The sequence below is a fragment of the Marmota marmota genome, unplaced genomic scaffold (genome assembly GCF_001458135.2).
Source record: "Marmota marmota marmota unplaced genomic scaffold, marMar, whole genome shotgun sequence".
Lineage (NCBI taxonomy): Eukaryota > Metazoa > Chordata > Mammalia > Rodentia > Sciuridae > Marmota > Marmota marmota.
In genome coordinates, this window is record NW_026000108.1 from 31,751,325 (window position 1) to 31,778,666 (window position 27,342).

The window sequence follows — 27,342 nt, forward strand, 5'->3', positions numbered from 1 at the left end:
TCTGAAGAGGGAAACAGTTTTCCCAGACTAAACTATTCATTAGTCTTTCCCAATCCCCCTTACATCCCCAATTTCTCTCTCCTTCCCCAAGTCCTGTGACATGAGTCCCCAGCTTGATTTCCAGTTGGCTTTTATTTTTAATTATTTCACTTGTGAATCTTTAAGAACATGGGTTAATGTGATGTCCTGGAGAATCTTCTTTTTTGAACTCTATGCCCCTCTAATAACCCCTCTCTCTCTCTCTCTCCATTTTTCTGGCCACACCCTCACAGGCATCCATCCACTTGAAGACCCTCCCTGATCCACAACCACCTCTGTCTGTCTTCCACTTTTACACTATGACATGTCTATGTGATGTGCTGGCAAGCAGCAGGCACGGTCTGTGACACTTCTCAGTGCTGACAATGACTTCATGTCTGTACACCCATTGCCTGAGTCTAGGATACTGTGCTGGGTGCTTGAGATGCACTGAATCATGAACTCTCTAAATTGCCCCGTGAAGGCTGGTTTACTATCTCCAACTAGCACTTGAGGAAACTAAGGCATACAGCCACCTGCTGGAGGTGATGCAGAACCTGAGACAGGTACACGCTGAGATTGAGGGAGCACCTAGGTTTCTTATTATAGTCACTCAGGTCAGTAAGCTTTGGTGTCATCTCCCCACACGGTGGCTCTTATAGGACAGGAACACTAGACTACTCAATTTCCGGCCCTCAGGCATAAGGTTAGGACCCATCAACCATCTGGTGTGCAGCTAAAGATCATCTCTCTGAAGGATGCCCAGATTCTGCAGCACTGGAACTAGGGAGGCCTCTCTGGGCAGGCAGGGAGGCTTCTTAGTGGGTCTTCAAATCCCAGAGTGAGATGGGTCAACTGCTCTTTGACAACATTTTTGACAATGATGTTTTTGATTCCTATCAAAAGTTTTCAAAGTGCATTCTGCGCTGATGTCCAGGATGGCAGGAAGGTGTGTATCAATGCCTCTGCCAGTCAGTTAAGCTATGGCCAGTGTTTCTACAGCTGAGAGTCAGAATGATCTAAATTCTTCCTCAAAGAGCAGTGACCCCATTTACAGATGAAATCAGAAAATACAATTGGGGAGACTGATGAGGCTGAAGAAATGCTACAGAGCCTGGAACAGGTTCATCCCGTCTCAGACCCAGGGTACCTCCATGTTAGTCACTCCATGTCGGTGTAAATCACAACAACCTTCCTTCTACATCCTACCTAAGGACTGTTCTTTTGGAGGGACCATATTTTGACTGAAGGAGAGAGAGGAGCAAGGTGGACCACTTAGGCCTGGTTATTTGGATGGTGAGTAGAAGAAAAAAACAATGAGAAGATGTGAAAGTTAAGCACTGAAAATGTATACAGGGTTTTCCTGGATAGAAGAAAATTCTTTCTCTTCTCCTCCTCCTGCCGGGGATCTAAAATTCTGGCTGGCAAAACAGTGCAGGCCCATATAAAGGCAGACAGACTCCACCAAAGGAAGCCTTGGGAAGCCACCTTCCTCCTGCTAGGAGGAAGTGTGAGTGGAGCTGCAGACGGCCCAGCCTGAAAGCAAACTGGCCACCAGTGTTCCCTGGACGTGGACTGAGCAGGGTACAGTCATGCAGCAAGGCTATCCTAGGGTACTTCTGCAATGCTGGTTCTGCAGCTCTCAGAACCACGGCAGGAATGAGGCTTTTTCCTGTTTTCATATGATTTTTATACAAATTTGGTGTTTTTACTTATTCCTTTCCTTTCTGAAATTTTCTCACTAACATTTTGAAATGGAATGACTTTGTTCAAAGTGAGAAAGAATACACAGGTCACAATTCCACAACTCAGGCAAGATGTGGATCTTCATACTGTAAATAAAGAAGACGGTGCTATCAAAGGACATGCAGTGTAATTTCACAGTGGGGGGGGGGAAATCAACCTTCTTGCACCTATAGGTGGGGGTCACATCCCCCTTTAGATATTTTGAGAAAGCTCTGGGTCTTTTCTCCAGAAAACTGTTCTTAATAGACTAGCACACTCATTTCGTATGCAAAATCTAGAAGGTTTCTGGGCCCCCAAAGTTCACCCATGGATCTTTGAGGATTTGATGATTCCAGGGGGATTCTGTCATTTAGCCACTGAGAAATGCTCTCTCCCAGGGTCCTAGTCTTACTGGGACATAGTAGTGCTAACAGTAAGCCACATGGGTATACCATGCCAACTGCATGCACCTTCATGGGGAAACAACCCTGACAAACACCTCAGAGCCACTCAGTACCATACCTCAAAGATCCCTGGGCTTCATGAACGTTATTCTCACGTGCTGCTTACCTCTCCCCAAATGCCAACTGTATCTCGGATGTCATTTTTGCAGTAAGAGAGCTGCCTGATGCAGTTGTTGACAGCAATGCTGCTTTTTCCAGGGGCGAGGTCCTCCTCTGCCATCTCTACCCATCCCAGAGAGCGCACAGCGAAACACTGGAAGACAAAATCGGAGGGCAGGAAATGATTCACTCGTCCTGCTCAATCTGTATCAATTTATCCTAAAATCCTTGGGCTACTACAAGGTGTGCTTAATGACTTTTAATTACCTCATTATATTCAATCATCTAGTTCACTTAGCAAATCCTTTATTGTGATAAAATTAAACTGTGGCTGTTTTTCACTATTTTAAAATGTAGGCATGATCTTGCCTAACTTGCATAGTGTGTTCAGATATTTTTCCTTAGAACAGATTATTAAAAATACAATTATAGGGCTAATGGGTACAAAAATTTCCAAGCTCCATGATCTATTTAAGACAGAATTGTTTTTGTTTGTTTACCAGTAAGAAATGCTGTTAAACCCCGTGGGATCTGTTATTGTTAAGCACATAGGAAAAGAAGAGAGAATGAATTAAATACTCATTTCTAATAAGAAGCACAATGTTTAATGCTCAGAAAGGAAAATGAGGAAAAATGTACTTTCGTGGTAATAAGTCATCTGAGGTCTGACAGCATTTATTATTAGCACCAAACCCAGAAATGCTTGAAGGGCACATGCTGTTGTGAGACGGCACAAATCCTATACACACTTGCAATCCTGTACAATTAGGCACAAATCCTGTACACTCTTCCAGTGGTATTTTATTTTGAGATCACATCCCTGTCTTCCTTCTTAAAGTTCTAGTATGCATTTTTTCCCTTTAAGTTAAAAGGTATTATGTGCTTATTTTTTTTTATTTTTAAAAAAATGTTTAGTTGTACATGGACAAAATACCTTCATTTTAATTATTTATTTTTATGTGGTGATGAGGATTGGACCCAGTACCTTACACATGCTAAGCAAGCTCTTTACCACTGAGCTACAGGCCTAGCCCAGACTTTATATGCTTACTTTAACAAGCGAACATCCCAATGAAAATTCACAGGATATTTGAGGGCGATGTGGCTGTGGTATCTGCTGTGCTTTGGGTCACACCAAGGTTGTTGATCTGCTGGATGGTCTAAGCTGTGGTCCCTCATCCCTGCCTGAATCCCAAGATCCCTCTGAGCTGCGTGTCAGTTGAAGAGCACCTTCCCAGGACAGAAGGGGCAGAGAAGCAGCCACATGCTTCCTTGGGAGCCTACAGACTGGCTCTTGAAGAGCAGCTTGGAAAGTTTCCAAAGTGAACTTCAAAACAAAATGAAGAAACCTGACAACACTGCGTCCAGTTCAGCCTTCTCCATCCCAGCCACCTTAACCAGACGGGGCACCTCTTTCCCAAGCTGCTAGTCACACTTTCTCTGCAGAAGAAGTCCACCAAAAGGCCAAAGACAAATATCAATGGCACAAAGAGGCTCAAAAACAGTCAATGGGCACATGTGGCTCAAGAACAGAGACAGCCTGGAGTTGTCTCAGCTTTGCTTTATAGATACTGAGAACTTGGCCAGGTCACTCACTAAGTACCAGTTTTTTTTTTGTATTTGTAAAAATGGGAATACTTATAGTAATAGATCCTTCACAAGGTTTTTGTGAAGAGAAAACAATACAGAGAACTTAGCACAAAGAAAACACTCAATGATCACTTGTTAAATGAATGAGCAAATAAATACAGTGCCATATAAATCTTATCTGGATTCATCTGAGGTGAAAAATGAAAGGGGCAGAATATCTGTAATCAAGGTGACCATCTCACAGTTCCCCCATGATAGACAGTTCTGATTTATGCTCGTTATTTCGACAAAATTAAGAGTATCCCCCCCTTTTTTTTTATTGTAAAAGCATTCTAGGTTGGACAAAAAACTAACAAATTAATGCTCAATTTTGTCAAAATTATAGATTAGACTCTGGTGTGGACATGAGGCGTGGACAGGGGCACAGTGATTCACTCAAGAAATGGGGTTCAAGATTGACTGAAGATGCTCTTAGCAGACATCTTAGTGATCCTGCCAGGGGTCTCTAAGACACCAGTATTACTGTGGGGTGCTCACAAATCCTCAGAGCCAGACGCCAGGAACACATTTTTCCATGTAGCTGCCTCTCACACAATCCTCCAACCTGTAGATACTCAAAAGAATTAACAATAAAGAAGGTAAAAGAATACTGGCTGCTCTTTGCCCCTTGGGTGGAAGAACACATGGATTTCAACCTGAACAACCTCAGTAAAACCAAAGAGTGTCTTTCTTGGTTAAGAAACATGAATTATCCAACCCACCACAGAAAGTTCCAGAATGAAGTTCTGTCAGGCTGATAAGAAGGAAACCAAAGCCCCAACTAAACCATTGTTATAATGAATTTATTTAAAATCACTTCCTTTGAACAATCCTGCAGTTGTTTGAATTTAGTTTCTCAACTGAAAAGTGCTACCACTATTCCATGTGGCCAAAGAGAAGAAAACTGGTGCACATGGAATACTGAGCTCCTCCAGGGAAGCCACCATGGCTTCCTCCCTAAGAGCAGAGTGGCTGAGGGCTGCTGGCACTGTTCGGTGCTGCCCCCGAGTGGACAGGAAGGTTTATAACCACCAACACCTTCCTTTCAACTGAGGAGATAAGTGACACTTTGGGTAATCATCTGTAGGAACAAACACCCATTTTAGGGTATGGAAAGAGCGGAAAATACTTAATCAAATCAAATCACCTGTCTTCCAAAATACTTTTTTTTAGATTTTTGATAACAAAAAAATCTTCATATGCACTTTGTTTGTTCATTCCTCAATAGCTCTTAACCAAAAAGATACTAGTTATTATTCATGTTTAAGGGATCAGTGTCATGGTTGAATTTGCAGGGGCACCGCTGTTGGCCTGAGCTTCCTTCTTTCCCCTTGTTCTCTCTTCTCCCCACTGCAATCAAGTTGTCATATTTTATCTGGAACATTCATCCAATTTGCAACTTCTATCTCTGCAAGTCCTGTGTTGAGAGAAATGCCCAGAGAGTCTCTCCCTAATACACATGAAATGGAGTAGAACACAGTGCAAAGCCTTGGTTTCTACAGCCACACAGTCCTGGGTTTGAATTCCTCTATTTCAATCAGGGGAAGTTCAGCTACCAGGACTCTAGGTTTACTTAGAGATGCCAGAAGATTCCAAGGAAATGAAGATGATGAAGTAGCTGGCGAACTGCAGGAATTCAAGCAACGTTCACTTTCTTCTCTTCTCATTGGCTCAAGAAGACTATCGCTGCAACCTTAGTTTTCTGTACAATCTTCCATTTCTCCTTAACCTGGCTGAACTTCCAGGTCTCTGGCCTTTTCTTTCCCTCAAACTTTGACAGAGATAAGCAAGATGACAGTAATGATGGCACAAAACTGGGGACCTCACTCATGGAGCTAGAGAAGATAGGGCACGGGCCTTGCCTCTAGCCAGGGGAGCTGCATTCATGCCCAGAACCAAAGAAGATGGTGGCTAATGTCTATTAACGTGGCACATTTGGTGCCCAGAGCACAGTCAGTGCTCTGTAACTGTAGAGGGAGATTGACACAGAGGTAAATGGCACCTGAATTGGGAGCAAATTATAGATACTTAAAAAAAAAAAAGTTCACCCAGAAAAGCTAAAATGTGGTCTAACACTATAAATGCAATCCTAGTTACACTCGTTTATAGGAATTACCATTTAAGCCTAATTATGGAGTGGCACAGTAACAACTGTGTATTGAAGTCAGTGGACATTATTAAGTACCTATTATTTCTCAGAGACCTGCAGAGAGGAGCAAGACGAAGTCCCCAACTCTTGAGAAACTTGTGAAAGGGTACCCACATAGTGGAAATCTGCCCCCATGGAATAAGAGGACACAGTGGCACAAGCTTATGTTGGGAGCTCATGGAAGAAGTTGGGTTCAGAGAGGGGGTTATGCAGGTTTCTGAAGGAGATGATATTGAGCTCAGTCATGTAAAATGAACGGATCCATTCATTCACAAGCATTTAGGGTACTGACTATACCTAGCAAAAGAGACTCATCAGTGAACCGAACAAACCAAACACTCTGTTCTGAGCTATATTTCAAAAATCTGCAAGGACATATTCATTTGACTGCCACACCAAAGGTTCCACAGCTCCACCACCGTGGACCAAGATATATGAGGTATGACCATATGGGGGGAGGCGGGGAGGAAGAGTGAGCACTGTGTGTTAGGGCTCAGGTTTCTAAGCCACTGACCTTGGGATCAAATTTCAGGTCAGCCACTTATTATAACTTATCAAACAAGTTACTTGGTTCTGGCAAGCCTCAGTTTCCTCATCTGTTAAAATGAGGGTGACAGTATGGACCTCCATGGGGACTGGCGTGATGGAATGGGATGACTTCTGTTAAGCAGTGTGCCCAGGGCCTGGCCCAAGGAGAGGGGCTGAGAAAAGGAGGCTGTTATTTTCTCAAAGCATTGAAATCAATGTTGTATCAAAGTATGGTTATTTTCTCAGAGAATTGTGTCAGGGTTGGAGAAGACTGCCGAGGGCCAGTTGCACCGATCCTGTTTCACTAAGGACACACCTTCAATGGGAAGGGTAAGGGGAGATCCTGGGCCTGGTGAAAAGGTGGGGTGCGCTGTCCTCTGAAGGGCAGGCTCCATCTCATCAACTGCATTCAGGGGTTTTTTAAATCACGGGAGTTTCACGGATGGGTTTCAGGAAGTTCTAAATCCCTGAAAATATATCCAGAATTGGGTGTGTGTACCTGTTATGGAAACGGGGTCCAAAACTTTCACCAGTTTTCCAAAGGCTACAAGACTAGGAAGGACTTTAAAGGGATTCCAAAGAGGTTCAATGCAGAGTGCTCACTGATCAAGATGTCAGCCGAAGCACGTGTACTGGGAGCAGAAAAAGTTCACCAGCTGGCATGGGGTTCTTTCTGGCACATGGATGGGGAAAATGGTTAAATGGCTCCGTGTAAGAAATCACCAGGAATTTCGGGGTCAACAGAAGAAATGGGCACAGGGAGGTAGAGAGTCACACGACCTCTGGGGGAACCACAGCTTGAGCTGCAGGTGAGCCTGACAGGGAGAGACGAGGCAAGCCCAACACCCAGATTCACTACAAGTAACAGCTTTGGATATAAAGCTCCCTTGATGCTGCAGTAAAAGCTTGTTCCAAGGAAATGGGGGACACCAGGGGAGTTCAAGGGGAAGGGGACCATCCCCCATCCCTCTCCAGAGGACAGGGGACAGACAGATGTGAGTGGTGGGAACATGAGGTTAAGGGACTAATTTTATAAAATGGGTCCACTCTGCTGACCCCCACATGATTTCTTTTCCAAGCCACTTACCTGCAGCCCTGCCTGGCTTAAATGGACAGGTTTATGTCACATTCCTCAGCAAACTACACCTGTTATCTGCAGGAGAAACGCAGGCCTGAAATAATGTCAATAAGAGGAACCCAAGTTACCCGGAAGGGGGAGAAGTTCGTGCGTCTTTTCACAGAACAGAACCCAACGCTTGAGGAGATTATCCTTAAGAATTTATGGTTAAGAATCCAATTAGAACTGGTTGGCATGGGCAAAGGGACCTAGAACTGTCATGGCAGTGGGGACTTGAAAGTCTGGTGTCGTCCTACTGTCAGTCAAAAGTCAAAAGGTGGACCTTGGCAGGACTCTCTGGAAACTTCTCTGGGATCCCCAATAAAGCTGGAGTGCAGGAGAGGCACAGTCCCTCTCCTCTGAGAGGATCCACTCTCTCTCTTGAGAGCGTTCCCTTTCCCTTTTCCTATCCCTTCAATAAATTCACTTCTGTTACTCAGAGTAGCATTTCTGAAATCTTTCTGACTTGATCACAAGAATCAGGGATGTGTGTGTGTGTGTGGTGTCTTCATGCTGTTTCAGTTTTCTGGGAGACCCCAGCCCTGTAACATGGGGAGGTGTTTTGTCCCAGGAACTGGCAGAGCTCTGGGGAGGATCCCTGGACTTCCACAGAACATGGGCCTGGGATCCAGGCCTGCCTCACTCCATCCTAAGAGCATGGTGATCCCAGTTACTGTTGTGGTTACACAGAGTTGCTTTATGGAGGCCTCCTATATCTGAAGGTTTGTGTCAGGTGGCAAAACCAAGAATTCATGCTGAATGTGACTACACAGAAGGACCTTTTAAATAACCATCTGGCCCACACATGATTTATTTCATTTAGGGCTAGAATGATGCCTGTCTTGGGTACATTCATTCCATTCACTCTCCTATGTTCTGTGATGTTTCCCTAAGAGTGAAGAACGGCTCTCTGCCCTCTCCTTTCCCATCAGGATTGCAAGCATTAGAGACAGGCCAGAGTCCTCTGACCATCTAGGTTTGCTGAGAAATAAGAGTAGTAAGCAAACGCCGTGAGTTTAAACAACTTTTAGAGTAACCTCAAAAGTGTCAGGCATTTGAGAGTTCAAAACATCCTTGGTGGCCACTGCCTGGCCTTTAAGAAATTGGTGTTTGTGGTCATTATATGCAGGAATGTAGGTCACTGTCATTACTTTTAAATAAAGGCAGGCTTTGTTATTGCTTTTCTTTGAAATACTGATATGCTTTCCAACTCCAGGATGCAGAGGATTCTGCAGGGATGGGTGTCTGGGGAAGGGAGTCTGACCTAGTTCTCTACCCAGAAGATGTGAGAATCAGTCTGATGAATTTTTCAGCACGGCAATGACCTTGATGGCCGGGGAGAACCCAGAACAGATTTCCTGCACTGGTCCCCTGACTGTGTCAGCCATTCCTGCTGCCTCCTGACTGTCTGCAACACAGTTAGCATTTGGGCAGAAAACAAGATGCACGGTCCTTAGAGGACCTGGGTCCACTAGTGCCTTTACTTGAAATTTCCTCTTCCATTTTTTTCAAAGTAAGACAGTCCTATTGGAAAAGTTCACACGATGCTAATAACTGACAGGCCCTTCCACAAAGAGGACAGTGATAATAATACCCAACACCCAGGGAGCATTTCAATGTGTCAGGCACTGAGGGTTGATTGGCAGTTGAAATGTTACCCACAATATCCACCTTCTTTCTTGCCTGCTCACTCACTACTGGTGGGGACATTATTGGAGGCTGGTTCCTGGCCTGGGTCATCTGTGCCTATAAACCATTTTACAATGTCTGGTCCATGGTGACTCTTGTTAATCTGCAGAATCGGTGGAAGCATTATCATCTCATGAGCAAATTATACAAATTTAAAAATAAAAACCAGAATGTCAATTTACTGATTTACACAGAAGAACACCATATCAGTCTGACCTGACACCTGAGCTGGCTGATGGGAGGATCTCTGGAGGAAACGTCCTACAGGTTTCATCACCAGCCCCCCTGCATGCTGATGGATAAAGATACAGGCAGAGGAGCCTGAACCAGCACCTTAATATCCAGGACCCCAGAGATTCTTTGCTCATGCTAGAGACAGGCCTTTGGGTTGTGATTTAGTATAGACATAGTTAATTGTATTAGTCATTTCCTGCTCAGGAACCAGGCTGGCATTATGAGGCCTATTTTAATCAATGGAAAATTTGAGCAGAGGTGGATTTAACTAACAGATGTAGCCTACTGTTTCCAGAATGTCATGGAACAAATTATGTGTATGCACGTATTTAAACATGCATATTTGAACAGCAGGCTTGCTGTGTTAGGCATATGTAATCTGGTGATCATGTATGATGGTCAACTTCATACTGGTTGAGGGTTTTTTTAGGCTGAGGATTTTATACACAGAACTCAGAATCTGGCAGTAGGCACTGCCGTTTACAAACCATTTCCTAAGTGCTACAGGCAGGACATGATCTCAAAACAACCCTATAGAGGAGATGCCATATTTCTTATTTTATAGATAAGAAGCTAAGAATCAGAGAGCTTAGCTGAATTGCCAAAGATTACATAGCAATAATGGTGGATGACTATGTGGAATTCACAGAAAAGGGCAGCCTGAAGAACAGAGGCAGCCCAGCCCCATGTTTGATTATGATCTTCTTTGTTTTCCTTTAGTTGCTCTAGAAATGTAACCCTCAACCCAAAGAGGTTCCTCAAGACTAGGCCCCTTCTGTAGAACTCTAAAGGGCTACCGCCCAAAAGAGGGCCCAGAACACGTGGCATGCTCTCAGTAAATATTTGTGAAATGAAGTTATCAGCACTTGAGACAGATGGAAGCATCATGGCAAGGATGGACCAGATCTGGGGCGGGGAAATCCTGGACCTCCAGGGTTGTGTCCTCAGACAGCGAATCATCCTGTTTCCTCTTGTGCATCACTGGAATGAAGGAACCCACCCTTGCAGGTGTGGATGAGGATTCAAGAGGCTGGGTACAGTAGAGACTTGGTACAGTCCTTGGGAAGTACCCGTTTTCATGTTGACAATGGCAATGATGTATACAGCCTCAACACTGAAGCCAGAGTACCCCAGTACTGAATCCTAGCTCCCTGAGTGACAGAGGGCTGGTTACTGGGCTTCTCTGTGCCATACTTTTTAAATCTGGAGACATGAGTAGTATTTATGTTCTGAAGAATGCTGGGAGCAATAAATGGTATTGTACATATCCAGGGCTTACAATGGTACATAGTAAGCAGGCACTGCTCTACCTTTTATTTTGATTAGCTCTATATTATTAACAAATCCCAATCTAAGGCATGCCGAGTCATAGAAAAATTATGTCAAAATATTCATTTGGTCAGTAATGGTGCTGGGTATTGTGTTTAACCAAATGCCTGTGTTGTAGACCAGAGGGCCAGTTCTTCCAGCAGGCATATCCCTGTCTAGTACTCAATCCAGTCCTTACCTGGCTTATCAGGAGCTCCAACTACAATAGCTTTAGGGGCTCTCAAAGTAGCCTGAGGCCAGGAGCCCACATTCAAGTATCCTGAGCTCCTGCTCTACTTGTAGGCCTAACAACTGGGAAGCCAGCTGATTCCTGATCTCTACTGTGGGCACCCGGGTGTACCCAGAGTCCTGTCCTGGAGCTGAGTGCCCAAGCAGACTTCGTGCTAATTTCTTTCCTAGGTACTAGCAAGATCTAGATAATTGTCATGATGTCACCTCCTTTGCCCCTCGGTCCCAACACTGACTTTAAGCTTCAAAACAGGGACCCATTCATTAGATGAGGTCCTCTAGACACTGGGCAGACCCATGGAACCTTTGGGGAGTATGATTTGGACTATTCCTGCATGTACCTAAGTGATAGGAGCCAAGTATAGAACTCAATGTTTTGTTAAACTGTTCAACAATTCAAGTTTCTGCAGAAGACTATTTCTAATATAACATGAAATCATGGCTCTCTTGACAGAGTAGGATGGGGTGTATGAAAGGAAGATTTCACAGTGGCTGGGAGACTGCACCCAAGGCCTTATGCCTGCCAAGCACAAGATCTATCACTGAGCTATACCACTGTCCCTGGAGAAACTTCTTGAGCCCCACACCTGGCAACCTGATTTAGGGCATTTGTCAAGTCCCCTGACCAAAGTCCCAGTCCCAGCTCCTCCCAGACAGACCCAACCGACTGCAGCCCAAGGCCCAGAAGGATAGCTCTAAGTTACCATGAAGCATCTCCACCATGTTCTAAAAATGAGCCCGGAAATTCTTCTGGTGGGACAGTGAACATGTTTCATGAAAGGGAACTTTTGCCAATCTGCTGCTGGAGACACTTGAACACCAACCAAAGCCAAGTTTGTGGCAGTAAACATCAGATTCACATCCCACCATCTCAGAGCTTGAGCAAGAGCCTGTGGAAGTGGAGGCCAAGAAGTGAGGCTGGCAGAATCCTGCTTCTATTCCTGATGATAAGCAGCAGATGTCATGCTCCTAGGAAACCATTCCGACTCCCTGAAAGTGTGAGTAGAATTTTAGTTTTTCTCTGCAGGAGTTTTGGAAAAGATTGAGAGGCAAGTTCTCAGGTCCACAGGGCTGATTTACACTACAGATCAGGTTTCTGCTGCTGCAAAGCTGAGAAGCATTATTTGCAGAGTCAGCGTAGAGAAAAATCACACGTGTATCTGAACTTGGCACACAAAGTGGAACGTTCTATTTTGTTAGGAAAAAGCAAAAGGCCACGTTAATCCAGGGGAGATGCTGATCCAGAGAAGGAGCAGAGAGAACCTGCAATCAGAAGACAGGCTGCACCTTGCTGCCCGAGGAAGCAAGGAACTGTCAGACCTGGGACAAGGCGGGCAGGCAGGGAAGGTCTCCAGTTCAACCTCAAACAGTGACTATTTGCAATATGGAAAAGTACAATAGAAACAAGATTCATCATTTTTAAAAACAGTTTGCATAAGCAAGCTTGCTGGGCAGTATTTGAGGTGAAGAGAACTCACTGGATCCTCCAGAATGTGTCCTAGCAGATGACTCCACTATCAGTGAGGCTACTTGGGTCTTGAATGCAGAATGTTCCTTTCTCTGAACAGCTCAAGAGCAAATATAGTCGACATTCTTATGTGCACATTTCATGCCTACAAGTTCACTTATTTGCTAAAACCTATTTATAACCCCCAAATCACAGTGTGTGGAACTTCTGAGGTCACTCATGGGGACGAAGAGAGGCAAAAAATGTGAGTGGCCCAATGTACATTTTCCTAGCGAAGGTGGAGCTCTGCTCTCTCGGTTGAGGCTTCATCCTGTAAACAAGGGTCTCCTTCACAGTCCACTTAATGCCATGGTTTTCACATTTTTGTGCCTGTTGGTGACAATTTTACCATTTAAAACGGTCTCCAGGAATCGCATAAAAAGCACTCTTTAGAATAAGAGGCTATGTCATGCCTTATGAAGAAAAACATGTTAGAGAAGTCACTCAGGCACGAGTTACGGTGCCGAGAGCCAGCATCCAATGTTCATCAATCAATCACATGTAATAAACAAGGCGAAACACGTAAAACAAGGTTATATACTGGTCAGTTCACAAAAGTGCTGTGACCAGAGGATTGCAGGAACCTGACCCTGGACTTCCTCTAGGAGAAGGCTTCCAAAGTCACTAATTCAGTGTCGGCAGCAACTTTACAGAACATAACTTCCCAGAATGACCAAAGCAACAGCATCTGTCCTTCTCTGCAGGGCAAGGATAGGGGGCTGTGCGGGGAGGGCACAGGACTTAATTACTCTTAAGCATTCTGGACCTTTGTATAGTAGGGAGTAGGCAAGACCAGGAACCAAGACCCCTGGGTTCTTGTCCAGGTGCTGCTACTAACTGGCAAACTGTAGGATGTGCTCCTATTTACCAAGGCCTTATTTTCATCTGACAAAGGGGGAAGAAAGGGGCAGTTGAGTAGGGAAAAGGGAGAGAACAAAAAGATCTTTCAGGATGTTTCCAACTGCAAAGTACCACTCAAACATTTGCCCTATTCCTGTCCACAAAGGTCACTCATCCTGCTCTGGACACATGGGCCCCAAGGCTGATCCCGCACCCCCAGGTATACACAAGCTTCCCTGTCTCCTACTCAATGTCCCCTTCTTGGGAGGACTTCACTGAGTATTGAAAGCTGCAGCCTCTCCTAGCACCCCTAGGGCTCTTCTCCACAGCAAGCATGGGGGACCGTATTGTACTTGTTTTATATATTTTTAATATTGCACTTGTGTGTGTTGCTGCTGATCTGTCTTCTCATACTGGAATGTGAATTGCAGGGAGGCAGGGATTTGGCCTGCAGCATGCCCGGCCCTGAGGGATCCAACTTGACCCTTTAGAAGGGCTAAATGAGCTCCTGCATTCAAAGCCAGGCCTTCCGCCACCCCCACCACTGGTAAAGTTAGCTATAATTATCATGAGCACCAGGACTCATTTTAATTTTTATTGTTGGTTTAGAAGAAAGATTTTTATTGCACTACTCACCAAGAAATGAAAAATCCGCAACTTTTTACCAAGTGTCTGAAACGAATCCAATAAGTTCATAATGTGTGAAGACCCACAAAGACCTCAATTAAAGGCACGGCTGTTAGCAGCCCTAAAGAGCGTTTCCGATGTCGGAGTTCTCAGAGCTGACTCTTCAGAATTAGTTTTTTTTTTTTTTTCCTTCTTACCAGGAAAAGCATTTAACCACAGCATAGAGGCCTGAACACAGGGCTCTGGGGACCCCAGAATCCAACTACCTCATTTCACAGATGAGTAAACCCAAGTCCCAAGTGCATTACCCAGAACTGCCGCTAACAGGAGCAAGGATCTTCCCTGAGTGAACGTGGTGGTCACGTGTGGGTGGCAGACTGTCTTGAAAGGGCTCCCTTGGTTACTACCACACCAATGCTCACCACCATGGTCCCCAGCCAGTGCACCCCAAAGACAAGGCAGATGCACATGAGTGCCCGGGCCACACACCGATGCCCCCTCAACAAAAGGAATTTTAAGAAATTGTTCTACAGAATTAGCTTTATATTCCGTAATCAGGGTAGGGATATCTGTATCTAGAGGTGAGATGTTAAAAAGGAGCCCATTTTCACCATGAGACCTAATTCCAGAGATGAGAAGGTGTCCGAGGAACTGACATCTCAGGCTTGACCTGAAGACAGACAGACAGACAGACAGACGAAGCAACTTCTTATGGCTTCTTCTCACAAGAAGGCGCCCAGCAGATGCAGCCTGCTTGAAGTTCCCAGGATAGTCGCTTCCCACTCTGCTTTTCACATGGAGACTGGCTGCTCTCGCCCTGTACTGGCTAAGCTGTGTTTTTCAAAATCCAAGATATAGTTCTATTTGAATGAACTGCTTTGGCTGTTGGGGACTCATGGTTGGTTTTCATTCCCAGTAGGTGCTATGCCTGAGGATAACCACATTTTACCCAGTGTGTATGTGTGTCCGCGTATGCGTGGACACTGGGAGAGAGAGGCAGACAGAGGAGAGGGTCCCTTGAAAAAGCCTAGTCATTACAGAAACTCTTCTGTGTTAGCCAGCTTTTGGTCACTGTGACCAAAATACCTGGCAAGGATAACTTAGAGGAGGAGAGGTGGGCCAACTCCATTGCTCTGGGCCCGAGGTGAGGCAGAACATCATGGTGGAAGGGCGTGCAGAGAAGTCTGCTCTGTTCATGGAGGCCAAGGAGCAGAGAGCGGGGAAGGGGCTGCAGGGCAGATGGTTACAGCTTTTATAAACGAATCATCCCACCCCTGAAATATTCCTGCATGAACCTAGGAGTTTTGGGGGACCCCGCATATCCAACTATAATATCTTCTAAAACAAGAAATTCTTCTAAGGGTGAGTAATGAATGGCCAAATGTGGTGAATACAGAAAAAACAAGGAGCGGAGGGACCCAGAGCATATTCCAAGGTGATGGGTTCCCAAGATACCAAGAGCAGTGGGTGCAGACTGCATCCTGTCACAAAGCCTTGGGACAGTAAGGAGGTACAATGGAGCCAGACTCGACAGGGGCCTCAGGGTGAGGAGTGCAGCGGGAAGGGTCAGGAGGGAGGCAGAACGTTGCATTCTAGTCCACACCTGGAGGCTGCCACGCAGCGGGTGCAGACCATGCAGGACTCTCATGGCTGTCCTGTGGCTCACCACTGCTGCCTGTGGACAGCGGGGACTCTGCCCACTGCATGGGCCTGGGGTGGGTCTAGGGATCTGAGGCCTTGCCTGCTGACCCAAGTTCAGTGAGAAGCCTCTTCCCCAAAGCACCTCCTTCCCTTTGGCTCCTATTTCAGACTCTATTGCTCTTCCCCTTGTGGTCTGCTCTTCTTGGAGTTAATCCCTGGAACCTGCAGTTTCAGAGCTGAACTCAAAGCTTTTCTCGGCCTCTTGATTTATGGGGGCAGGCCATGGAGGAGAGGTGACTTGCCTGAGGCCTCACAGAGGATGTGCTGCAGCCGTGGGTCAGCAGCAGGGCCCACTGATTAGCAGCCCAGTTCTCCTTTCACCACCCCCTACGGTCTTCTGACAACTGCTTGGGGGTCAAGGTCCCTCGCTGTAGTTTTTTCCATATCACACCCAGGCAAATGTCAAGCAGATAACAGCACTTGGTATCAACTAATTTTTCTTCCAACGAGAAGATTCAGAGCATCCAGAGAAAAAGCACCAAAAATAATTGAAGCAACATGAGTTTTGGGTTTTATGAGAAAGTGGGAGAGAGTCACAGTCAACTTCCCTGAAGAGAAGCAGGGCCTAAGACTATCTGAGAAAAGAATGGAAAGGGGATCTTCAAGGGTTGGAAGGCACATAGGGAAAATGCCAGCTCAATGTCCCTCCACACAGGCTCTCCGGAAGGAGGTGGAGGCTCTGGAGTGGCAAGTGGCACCTAGAGAGCAGTGGCTGAGCACTCAGGAAAGGAGACAGTAAAAAATGGGGTCATGGGCTCTTGGTCCTGAGACAAAGGTTTAAACACAGGATGACAGGTTAGCTGCCCGGTGAACCTTCTTCCTGTTTCAACAGACACTGGACCAGAGAGTCATAGGTCGGTTCTGAATCTAGGTTATGATTCCGTAAGCGAAATGTAACCTCTGGAAACTTCTTCCATGACAACACCTTAGAGCTTTGCCAGTCTTGTTTTCAGATCCCTTTGAGAAGATCTTTCCATCTCGAAGGAAAGGACAGAAGCACACACTGAAGTACGTAAAGAGGACACAAATGAGTGATTTCTGTCTTCAGATCTCTTCACTTATTAGCACGGCAATGGGCCCAGTGCGGGCCAAACACTGGCCAAGCCTTACACGGCTTAGCACCTGGCTACTGGGGTCCCGAGAGCCGGCCACACTCATCTCTGGGGACTCATCTTTTGCAGAGAGGTCCACAGGAACATCCAGGGCTTTGTGACAGTGCTTCACGTGGAGTGCCACGCCAAGATGAGTTCGTGTGCCTGGGGAACAGGTCTGCTTTCCACGTCAGTTTTCCCTTGATGGTAACTTTGTATTAAATTTTTAAAAAATGTTTTTTTGTGGGGGCAAATGTCTTATAGGTTCTACGTTACTTATCAGCAGACTCCACAGAAAGAGTGTTTTAACGCTGTTAATGGCAGTGGGCCAGATTCTGCTGCGAACCCTCATTTTGGGCAGTCCTTGTCACTCTGCAAATTAGAGCAAATGTGGGGGGCGGAGAGGTGGCAGAGCAAGGAGCATGTGAACAACCTACATTCTCCTGGAAAACAGGGCAACTGTAATTTCAATTAACATTTATATAGAACCTTGGAGTGAGTCTTTTTTTTTTTTTTTGTAAATTAGTGACTAAAGTCCAGAACATTTCAACAGGGATTCTGGGAGTGAAAAGCAGGCTGGGCGTTACCCAGGGGTATGAGGAAAGGAAGGCTTGTGCTATTGAACTTGGGCGCCTCTTTTCCACTCCAGCTGAAACACTTAACAGTCTGAAGTGACGACGGTTTGACATGAATGTGCTGTAACAGCGGGAAAAGGGGAGAGGTACTTGTTTTTACTGAGTATGATTTTTCACTTTCCATAAACGCAACCAGTCCCAAAACTGGTTTCTAGTCAAGTTTCAAGGCTTGCTGTGACCATGAGTCAGCAAACACTGAATCCCATTAACACATAGGGAATTCTTGAGGCCATCGCCGTCTCCATGTGGAAGTTGATAGAGATGGCACAGACCTGGGACTGCTAACCCCACACCACCTCCTGGGACTTCATCAATACAGCAGCCAAAACAGCTAACTCCCCATGAATGACAGGACTCCCAGGAACCACCACATCAGAATATTTTAAAGAAGATTCTCGCAAGACAAGAACCACATTTCATGTTTCGATAGGGTGGTGGAGCTCTCGAGGTATCTCTCGACACATATCATTTGGGCCTCACAATAACACAGAGGTTCCCAGATGAGACCTTAGCATCGTCCCATTTAATGGATGGGAAAGATGAAGTCCAGAAAGGTTAAGTGACTTCTTTGGTCACACAGCTCATCTCTGACAGAACTGGTTCTAGAGCCCAGGTATCCCAGCTCCTCTTGTGCATTCTTTCCACTTGGATACTACCCGGCATGGACTCTGGCTATTTTTTCTCACTTGCTAAAGGTTGGCTGTTTGGGTACACCACCAAGAGAACAAACACAAAACATACACACGAGGAAACATTTTATCTTTATTCTTGGTCTTTATGTCCTCAGGTAGACCTGGGCTCAATTGGTGCCTGGAACCAGAGTACCAAACCAAATACATGCATTAAGGGCCACAGAAAGCCTGCCCCGTGCACAGGGACTGAAGTCAGGGCTCAGCCACCAGACCTGGGTTCAAATCTCAGCTCTGCCATTGACCTGTGTGGAAGCAGAAGCAGCCACCTAACATTGAGGGCCTCGGCTCCCTGAGGCCTCATGAGAGAAGAGAAGAGTGTGAGGCTGGCTGGTGGCACTGTGAGAGCCAGCCACTATCACTGACAGAAGTGGGAGACAAAACTAAGAGGAGGAACACCGAGCTCCTGGATGATGGCCCTGAGCCCCCCGATGGGTTCGTGCCCATTCATACCACGTGTTCAGTGAACATAAGCTACCAGCATTTTATAACTAGAAAGAATTTGGGTTTTAGAGTCTGCTGCCTGGGGTCAAATTCTAGCTTGCCCATGCAACAGATTTTTAAGTGTAGGAAAGTCACCTGCGTTCTCTGAGTCCATCCCAGTGTCCTCACCGGTACAATGGAGGGCATTCTGGGAATCACACAGATGACCCACTGTACATGCAGTGCCCAGCAAAGGGTTGAAGGTGGAGACAGATTAGTGTCCTCCTCCACCTGCCCTCTATGGGGCCCACTGGCCATTCCTCCATTCCAATGCTTCTAGATGTCTACCAAAACACGGCAGCAGGGCCTAAGACTATGTGGAGCAGGGCAGATGAGCTGGATACAGCATTCTGCTTTGTTTACTAAGCAGCACGAGCCTTTCACATCAGAGGAGAGAGGAAAGAACTAAGCCCTTTCTACCAACAGCTCTCGTCTGAATTCTCACCTCTGAAAAAGCCACAGCTCTCAGGAGAAGGGCCCAGGGACTTATGGCTTGACTCCAGGTTCCCTGTGCCATTTACATGAGCCGACTTCCCAGCTTTCCTACAAATAGGACAAACTGACCACTGATGATGTGGCCCCAGGCAGGCACCTGAGCAACCACTCCGCTAAAAAAAAAAAAAAAAAAAAAAAGAGGGACTGTAGTGGAATCTGGAAGGACACACTTCTGATCCATGCTAACAACAGAGGTGAACTAAGCAACGTCTGAGTAAAGATCGGGGTTAGGAACGTACGGGTTAAATAGCGAACACAGTTTTCATGAGGCGGTCTTTTGTCTGAGGGTCTCTCAAAGCCAACTGAAATTGTGTATTACTGCTCAGTGAACTGATCTCAAAAGTCACCTTGAACAGGAAGCAACCAAAATTCCATGTAGACTTGCAAGTTCTCTCTTCCTTCTTTAATTACAGTAACACCATAACTGTTATTCTGAAGTGACATTCCAATTTCTCTGCTGTGTTATCTTGTCCCCCCACCCCTGTCGGATCCCTCTCTTACCACCGTGCATGTAACAGCTGTCAAAGAAATGTCTGCTGTGTGACCGGATGAACCTGCTGCAGGCAACTGTTGAGGGCTCTCACTCTTGGTGTCAATTTAGAGACTGAAAACATAGAAGCCTGGCTACAAATGAGATTTCCTCTTAAGAGCCAAAGGCAGAGGCAGAGGAAGAACTCAGACCCTGATATTTGTGGTCCATAGGGCTTCACACTTTGATGAGAACATAAACAGGACTGAGGGAGTGTCACGGTAGAAAGAAACGGCTTAGGCAGAAATGGCCTGGCGATGGGATGATTCTAATGGTCCTGTAAGAGGAATCATCATTTCTCTATCAGTTTCTCTATCACTGTAAATAAGAAAGAAATATTTTCATAATTACCTGGTGTTAAAATTCCTAGGCAACAGGCCCAAGAGTACAAGACCTGAGATGTACTGTGTTGGCTCTTTCTCAGGAAGCCTTGGAAAGCCAGCTGTAGGACCCCAGGGCTTGAACAGCTGGCCCTACTAGAGGACCCAGACCTGCTGGATGAACATACGGCTGCCTGAGGCTGCCCAGTTTGAGACTATTCATGGCCCAGAATTCTCTGCCAGGATCCCGTGGGGCCAGGTTTACGCACACGCTGCCCTGGCACTGTCAGGATGCCCACGGTGGCCACTGCTGCCCATCACCTTACCTGCTTCCTGCCGAGTTCCTTCAGGGGGAAGGGCGGTCTGCCTTTCCTTAATTAGCCTTTCCAGGCATCTGCCCACCACCAGACACAGCTGCCAACAGTAGGATAATAATGCATCTTGTTCCAACAGTGCCCTCAGAACTCGGAGCTCACACCCGGCTGCCAATTCCTCGACCGCTCATTCAGGCAAGCGTAGTGACCAGAAGTTAATAGAGGAAAGGAAGCAGGGGTTCTGCTAGAAACACAGCATTATGCTTGGCCATGTTGGCAAATAAAGGGAGGAAAATAGTTTTAGAAACCCAAAAGCTGTCCTCTGGGCTAAGAGGCAAAATGAGGGTCAGCACTGCTCGGTGGGAAGCGATGCTGGGCTGGGTGGGGAAGCCTGGCTTGGAGTGCGGCTGCCCTCCCTTGGAATGCATGCAAGGGCAGACCCGTGTGCCTCCCTCTGTTCCTCCACATCTCTCCAAGATTGAAAGAAAGGACTCTAATTTTCCCTTTGTGAATGCCAACACAAAACCATGTAAGAGAGGATGAATCTCATCCTGTCAGGACTTGGTATGTTTGTTACTGGCTCTGGTTCTTGAAGGAACCGTGTTGATATTCGTTGTCCTTCACTAAGGGCACCTACTATTTTTTTAAATTATTTTAATTTGATCTTTATAGTTATATATGACAGTGGAATGTATTTTGACATATACACACACGGAGTATAACGCCCCAGTCTCGTGGTTGTACTTGATGTGGAGTTACACTGATCTGGATTCATGTATGAACACAGGAAGTTCTGTCCAACTCATAGGGCATCTACTCTGAATGACCAACTAACACGTAGGAATGACTTTTGTCACAGAAAGTGCCTCACAGGATGGCTACAATGAAACTCCCCATCCTACATGTTCCTGTACTAAGACCCTGCCAGTCCACTTCTCTGTAAAGTCCATTTCTCTTCCTCTTGGATCCGGGCTGTGACTATTTTTTACCAACAGAATATGGCAGGAATGATGTGGCACCATTTTCCAAGCACAGCCTTTTCTCACTTGATGGTCTCAGCTTCCTGTTTCTTGCTACCCAGAGATCACCAATGCCAGAAGCCCAAGTCACAGTAGAGGCCCTGGAGGATGGGGTACCATGTGAAGAGGAGCACTAGGCCACTTAGCACCCCAGTGAGCAGCCATCTCGGAAGTATATCCTCCAGGCCCAGGTGCCCCCGTGTGGATCAGAGAGGAACTGCATCACTGAATCCTCCCCAAATTCCCAGACTCAGAAAATCATGAGCAAAATAAAAGAGTTCTGCAGTGTTTTACAATGATACATACAAACTGATAATAGAAACAAGGTAATCCACAGTACTGGACAAATATAGATGCACCTTATCCTAACAGATCTGTTCCTGGGCTAGTATGCACAAGGCCCTGGTTTGATGCCCAGCAACACAAAAGAGGGGGAAAAGAAGAGATTTGTACCAAGAGTGTTTCCTGAAAATAAACACAAATGTATATATAAAATCATTTTCAAAGAGCTGAACTTAAATTTATTTAAAAGAATGGGGGCAGTGGATGGAGAATCACGAAATCCTCTCATAATTCAAGTATACTCATTAGGTTAGGCATCATCTACTTTGGGGAAACTGAGGCTGGAGTTTCAGGAAGTCAAGATGGTAGAGATCAAGGTGGCAGAGGATAGGATGGCAGAGGCAGGGTCTAAAAAAAAGGCCAGCTGAAGTCATGTCCTTATTTATAATAGGTCCTGTTACTATGACAACACCCACCAGGGTAGCAACTCCCACCACAAGTTCTGTATTCTAATTAGGCAAAAATAAAGTAACCAATGGGAATAAATGGGGCAAGATCTTCAGTCAGGTCCCTGCAGAGGGGACCCGGGCACAGTTCAGCTCAGAAGACTCGCCAGCGGCAGGGGGCTGAGCCACTCTGCCATTGAGTGCTGTGCTCTATTTTATGGAGCGTTACTTTCACTTTCATTTTCAATACATCTAAGCTCTGCCTTACTCCACTCTGTGTTCAGGAAGCCAAGAACCTGAACCCCAAGTGGACACCACCCCACCTCATGTTAAAAGCACATGCACATGAGCCACCCCTTCCACCTGCCTGGGTAGATCCCCAGCATAGTCTCGGCAAATGACACAACAGCTCAGCTCTTAGCACAGTGCCAATATCTGCCTGTTTGTTGTCTGTTCCTTGGAAACAGGGGCCATATCATCTATTCCTCTTCATAGTAGAAACAATAACAATGCATAAATAATGCTTATTATGCTAGGGACTGTTCCAAGCACCTGGAACATGTCTTACATTTATAATACATCAACTCAATGCTCACTATAGCCATGTGACGTAGATGCAATTATTATCTTCATTCTATAGGTGAGGAAACTGAGGCACAGAGAGGCTAAGTAACTTACTCAAGACCGCCCAGCCAATAAGCAGCAAAGGCTTACTGAACTCAGGTGATTGGGTCCAGAGCCCACGCTCTTAACCATTACACCATGCATGAAGCAGTCACTACGTGTTTTTGACCCAATGAACCAACAATGCAAATCAAATCCAAATTTCTCTCACTGATCAGAATTTCTGCAAGAAAAAAAATCCAAACCACAGGAATCAAATCAATTATAAGACGTATGAGCCACTATGCATAAATGCTAAGTAATGATAATGAATTTACAACATAGACCAGAAATAAATCTGAATGAGAAAAGGCACTCCCTACCACTTCCTGTTTATCTATTAGTGCTAATCTAGTCAGTAGCCTGCAAATATAATTACTTCATGAAAATCTATGCTAATAAGAACCAAAGGAGAGCTCAGATAAATAAGCTCACAGACGAACAGCAGAATCTCATGTTCATTCATTCATTTCAGTAAATTCCTCTGTCAAACCTCCTAACGGATTGATTGGTATCATCTCCTTCCCTATTCTCTGCATCTGGAGCAGTTTGTAACAAGAGTAAGGAGACAAGCAAACCTTTCATAAAATCCACTGTCTGGATTTGAAACAAAAATCCCTGTGCAGTTGAGCACTGGCTGCAAATGGCCATAAAAGAACTGGAAGGTACTGAGGAGAAAGACTATGCCAATTGCCCTGCAAAATCTGCCTTGTTTTGGTCAGTTCTCCATCTGTGCAGTTCACTCTCCGGTGTTTTCTGAAGGCCTGCAGCATCACCATTCCCTGAGAGCTCAGCAGAAACGCAATCCTTTGTCCCACCCCAGAACAATTTTAATAAAAATTTGCCAAGTACTGTAAAGTTTGGAAAATGCTGGAAAGGTTTGAACCAGCGGAGTAAAGACAAAGATGAGAAGGAATCTATCCCCAAGCAATGACATTCCAGTTTTCTTACCGATGCCAGCTCCCACAATTCTGCTATCTCAACCCCAAACACCCAGGCAGCCACAGTGATCTGAAGCCTAGGGAAGCAGCCACTCAGAACAGGTGGGCACAACTTGGGTTTGGGAATCATATATAGGTAAGTCCAAGTCTGGGTGCCAGTTCCACCTGTTACCATTTATTCCACTGTGGAATTAAACAAATTATTTAACCTGCTCAAAGCACAAGTTTATTTTCATATACATGGAAAAGTAGCTATGATGCTTTGTGTCTGCAGGAAAATCACATGTAAGTGCCTGACCGAGCACAGGGTGTCCTTGGAGTGGGTTCAGAAAGGAGGAGCCAGCCCCTCCTCTGCAGCCCTAGCCCCAGGCGATCTTTCTTTCCTTCTCCAGACCTGAATATAGATCAGACAAACTATTTCATCTCCAGATGCCATAGATCAAGACTGCTACATGTCATTTGAAATCTTAGAACATTTCAGAACCAAAGTGACTTTTAACACGATGACATGTTCATTTTACAAATGAGGAAGCTGAAACCCAGAACCTTTAGTACTTGGAACAGTATAATCCTCCTTACCCATTTCCTTGAATACATATTTTAAAGAATAATATTCTAAAAAAATTCCTCAAAAATATCATAAAAATGTCTCAAAATACTCTGAGACAAAGACAGTAGAATGGGTGGGCAGAGGCTCAGGAGACCCACCTGCAATGCCACCTCTACCACTAACAAGACTGTGCAACCCTGGGGCCCACTGTTTTCATCTGTACTGTCACATCTAGCTACACTCAATTCTAAGATTCCAAAGGAAATGTAGCCAGTGCCTCTAAAGATGTAATTTTCAATATGGTCCGCCAGGTGGCAGAACATCTCCTTTACAGAAGTCTGAGCAGAGTTACACAAAGGATAGGAAGAACTAACTGGTGCATGTTTTTCAATGCATTAACTTTTCTGCAATTTGATTTTATGTTAGTGTTAATCATGCACTTGAACTGCAATGTATATTCCAGTTTTCTTACCGATGCCACTTCCCACAATTCTGCTATCTCAACCCCAAATACTCAGGCAGCCACAGTGATCTGAAGCCTATGAAAGCAGAGACTTTCCTAGCAATGTACGCTGTGCCATGCAAAAAAGGACTAAATTCAGATTCTAAACTCTTTCAGAGGGACCAGTACAGAGAACAGATTGTAAAATAATGGAAATTTTAAAGTGCCAGCTACCTGGCCAGCTGAATATGGTAAGGAGCTGTCTTCTTGACAAATGCAGTCTGAGTGGCATGATCTAAAAGAGGTATGAATATACGGAAATATTTAAAACATTGCCCTTGGAAAAATGATACAAAACAGACAAAAAAAAATGACTAGAAAAAAAGTTTTGAGGTTACAGTAGCAGATGGTTTTAAATTTAAAGATTCAAAGGGACTAAACGCAATGTGATCTCCTGGATTAGGTCCTGGAACAGAAAAGGAACAGCAGAACAAAAACTGGAAAAATGAGAATAGAGTCTTCCATTAATAGTTATGTATCAATGTTAATTTCTTACTTTTCACCAGTGTGTTTTGGTTCTGTAAGATAGGGGGTCACTTGGTACCCTATACATTTTTACAATTATAAATGACCGATTTACAATAAAAAAAAAATCAGGGGAAAGTGGGTGAAGAGGACATGGGAACTGGTACTATCTTTGCAACTTTTATAGAAATTTAAAAATTTTCCAAGATAAAAATCTTAGTTAAAAAACATATAGTAGAGGGCTGGGGTTGTGGCTCAGCAGTAGAGCGCTCGTCTAGCACATGTGAGGCCCTGGGTTCGATCCTCAGTACCATGTAAAAATAAATAAATAAAATAAATGTATTATGCTCAACTACAACTAAAAATAAATATTTTAAAAAAATATATAGAAAAGGAAACAGCCAAGAATAGACAGAAACACAATTTCCTAAGAAATATCCTGTTCAATGATTTGATAATTTTTTTGTAAGGGGGCGGGTACTGGGGATTGAACCCAGGAGCACTTACCCACTCAGCCACATCCCCATCCCTTTTTAAAAATATTTTAGAGACAGGGTATTGCTGAGTTGCTTAGGGCCTTGCTAAGTTGCTGAGGCTGGCTGTGAACGCATGATCCTCCTGCCTCAGCCTCCTGAGCTGCTGGGATTACAGGCGTGTTCCACTACACCTAGCTTCAATGATAATTTTAAGAAGAGGAAGTTTTAGGGCTGGGTATGCAGTTCAGTTGGAGAGTGTGTGTCTAGCTTGTGTGAAGCTCTGGGTTCAGTCCCAGTACTGGGGGAAAAAAAAAAAAGTAGAAGAGGAGGAGGAAACTCATACTAGGAGTTAGTAGCTCACATGCAATAAAACTAAAATGAACTTTAAAAAAAATAATAAAAATGACAAAGTGTAGTGTGAACTGGCTTGTGGACCAAGAGGTGAATTCTAGGACATTACTGATGAGATTATATGTGACCACAGGCTTTCTGTAAAGCAATTTTGCAATAAGTGACAGAACTGATAGCCTTTGACCTGGTAATATCAGTTTTAGCAACCTCTACTAAAGCAATAATTTAAAAGAAAAAAAAAAGAACTATTTTTTTTATGAAGTTGTGGCTCTGCTCTGTATTACTGGCAACTGCTCCCAGGCCTTCTGAGGCCTAGATGGATTATGGTCCTCTTAACTAAATGATCAAACTAAGAAAGACAACTCTGAGAATTCTGGAAACAAACGTGAAGTAATTTTTAAAGAGCTCACTACATGCAGTGTAGAGTCCTCACCTGTGTCTGAAACAGAAAAAGGGTATTAGTGGGAAAAAAAATCTATAGTTTAATTATACCATGATTATGAAGGTGTTAATAATAGGGAGAACAAGGGGGAGGACATATGGAAACGCACTCTTTGCAACTCTTTTATGAATCCATAATTATCTCAAAGTAAAAAGGTAAATAAATGAAGAGCTTAGAATGACACACAAACCCCTGCTCATATGGCCATCAGCTACAGAACATGATTACTGTATCCAAAAGTTAGGCAGACTCAAGAAACAGTTCCAGAGTTATAAAATACTCTGCTCTTGGGGAATGTACACACACCTTTATGGTTATTATATGTTGCCATTGGCATTTAGAGTTTTCATAAACAACTCATGATCAAGATGCCACAAAGGGTAGGGTTTAGAAGTATCCACATTCTTTTCTTTTTTTAATATCTTTGTTTATTTTTATGTGGTGCTGAGGATCGAACCCAGGGCCTCACACATGGTAGGCAAGCGCTTTACCTCTGAGCCACAACCCCAGCCCTAGAAGTATCCACATTCTGATAGTCTAAAAGTTATTAGTATTTTTTGGCATGTAAGTTTTTTCTTTTTCTTTTGTGGTACTGGATTGAACCCAGAGCCTCCACATGCTAGGAAAGTGCTCCACTACTGAGCTACATTCCCAGTCCCTCTTTTTTTTTTTTAACTTTCAGAAAGGGTCTTGATAAGTTGCCTAAGCTGGCCTTGAACTTGTGATCCCCATGCCTCAGGCTCCAGAGTGGTAGAGGTTATAGGC

General features: G+C 44.8%; 1 protein-coding gene across 22 annotated transcripts in view; it reads right to left on the reverse strand.

The window, feature by feature from the left end:
• The window catches only part of Apbb2 (amyloid beta precursor protein binding family B member 2), a 406,998-nt gene that overhangs the window by 63,703 nt on the left and 315,953 nt on the right, over positions 1 to 27,342 (reverse strand). For all 22 annotated transcript variants that reach the window (XM_048784374.1, XM_048784375.1, XM_048784392.1 and 19 more), the window contains one exon: positions 2,314 to 2,460. In XM_048784374.1, coding sequence (XP_048640331.1) covers positions 2,314 to 2,460 — 147 coding nt within the window. The remainder of the gene's footprint in view (positions 1 to 2,313; positions 2,461 to 27,342) is intronic.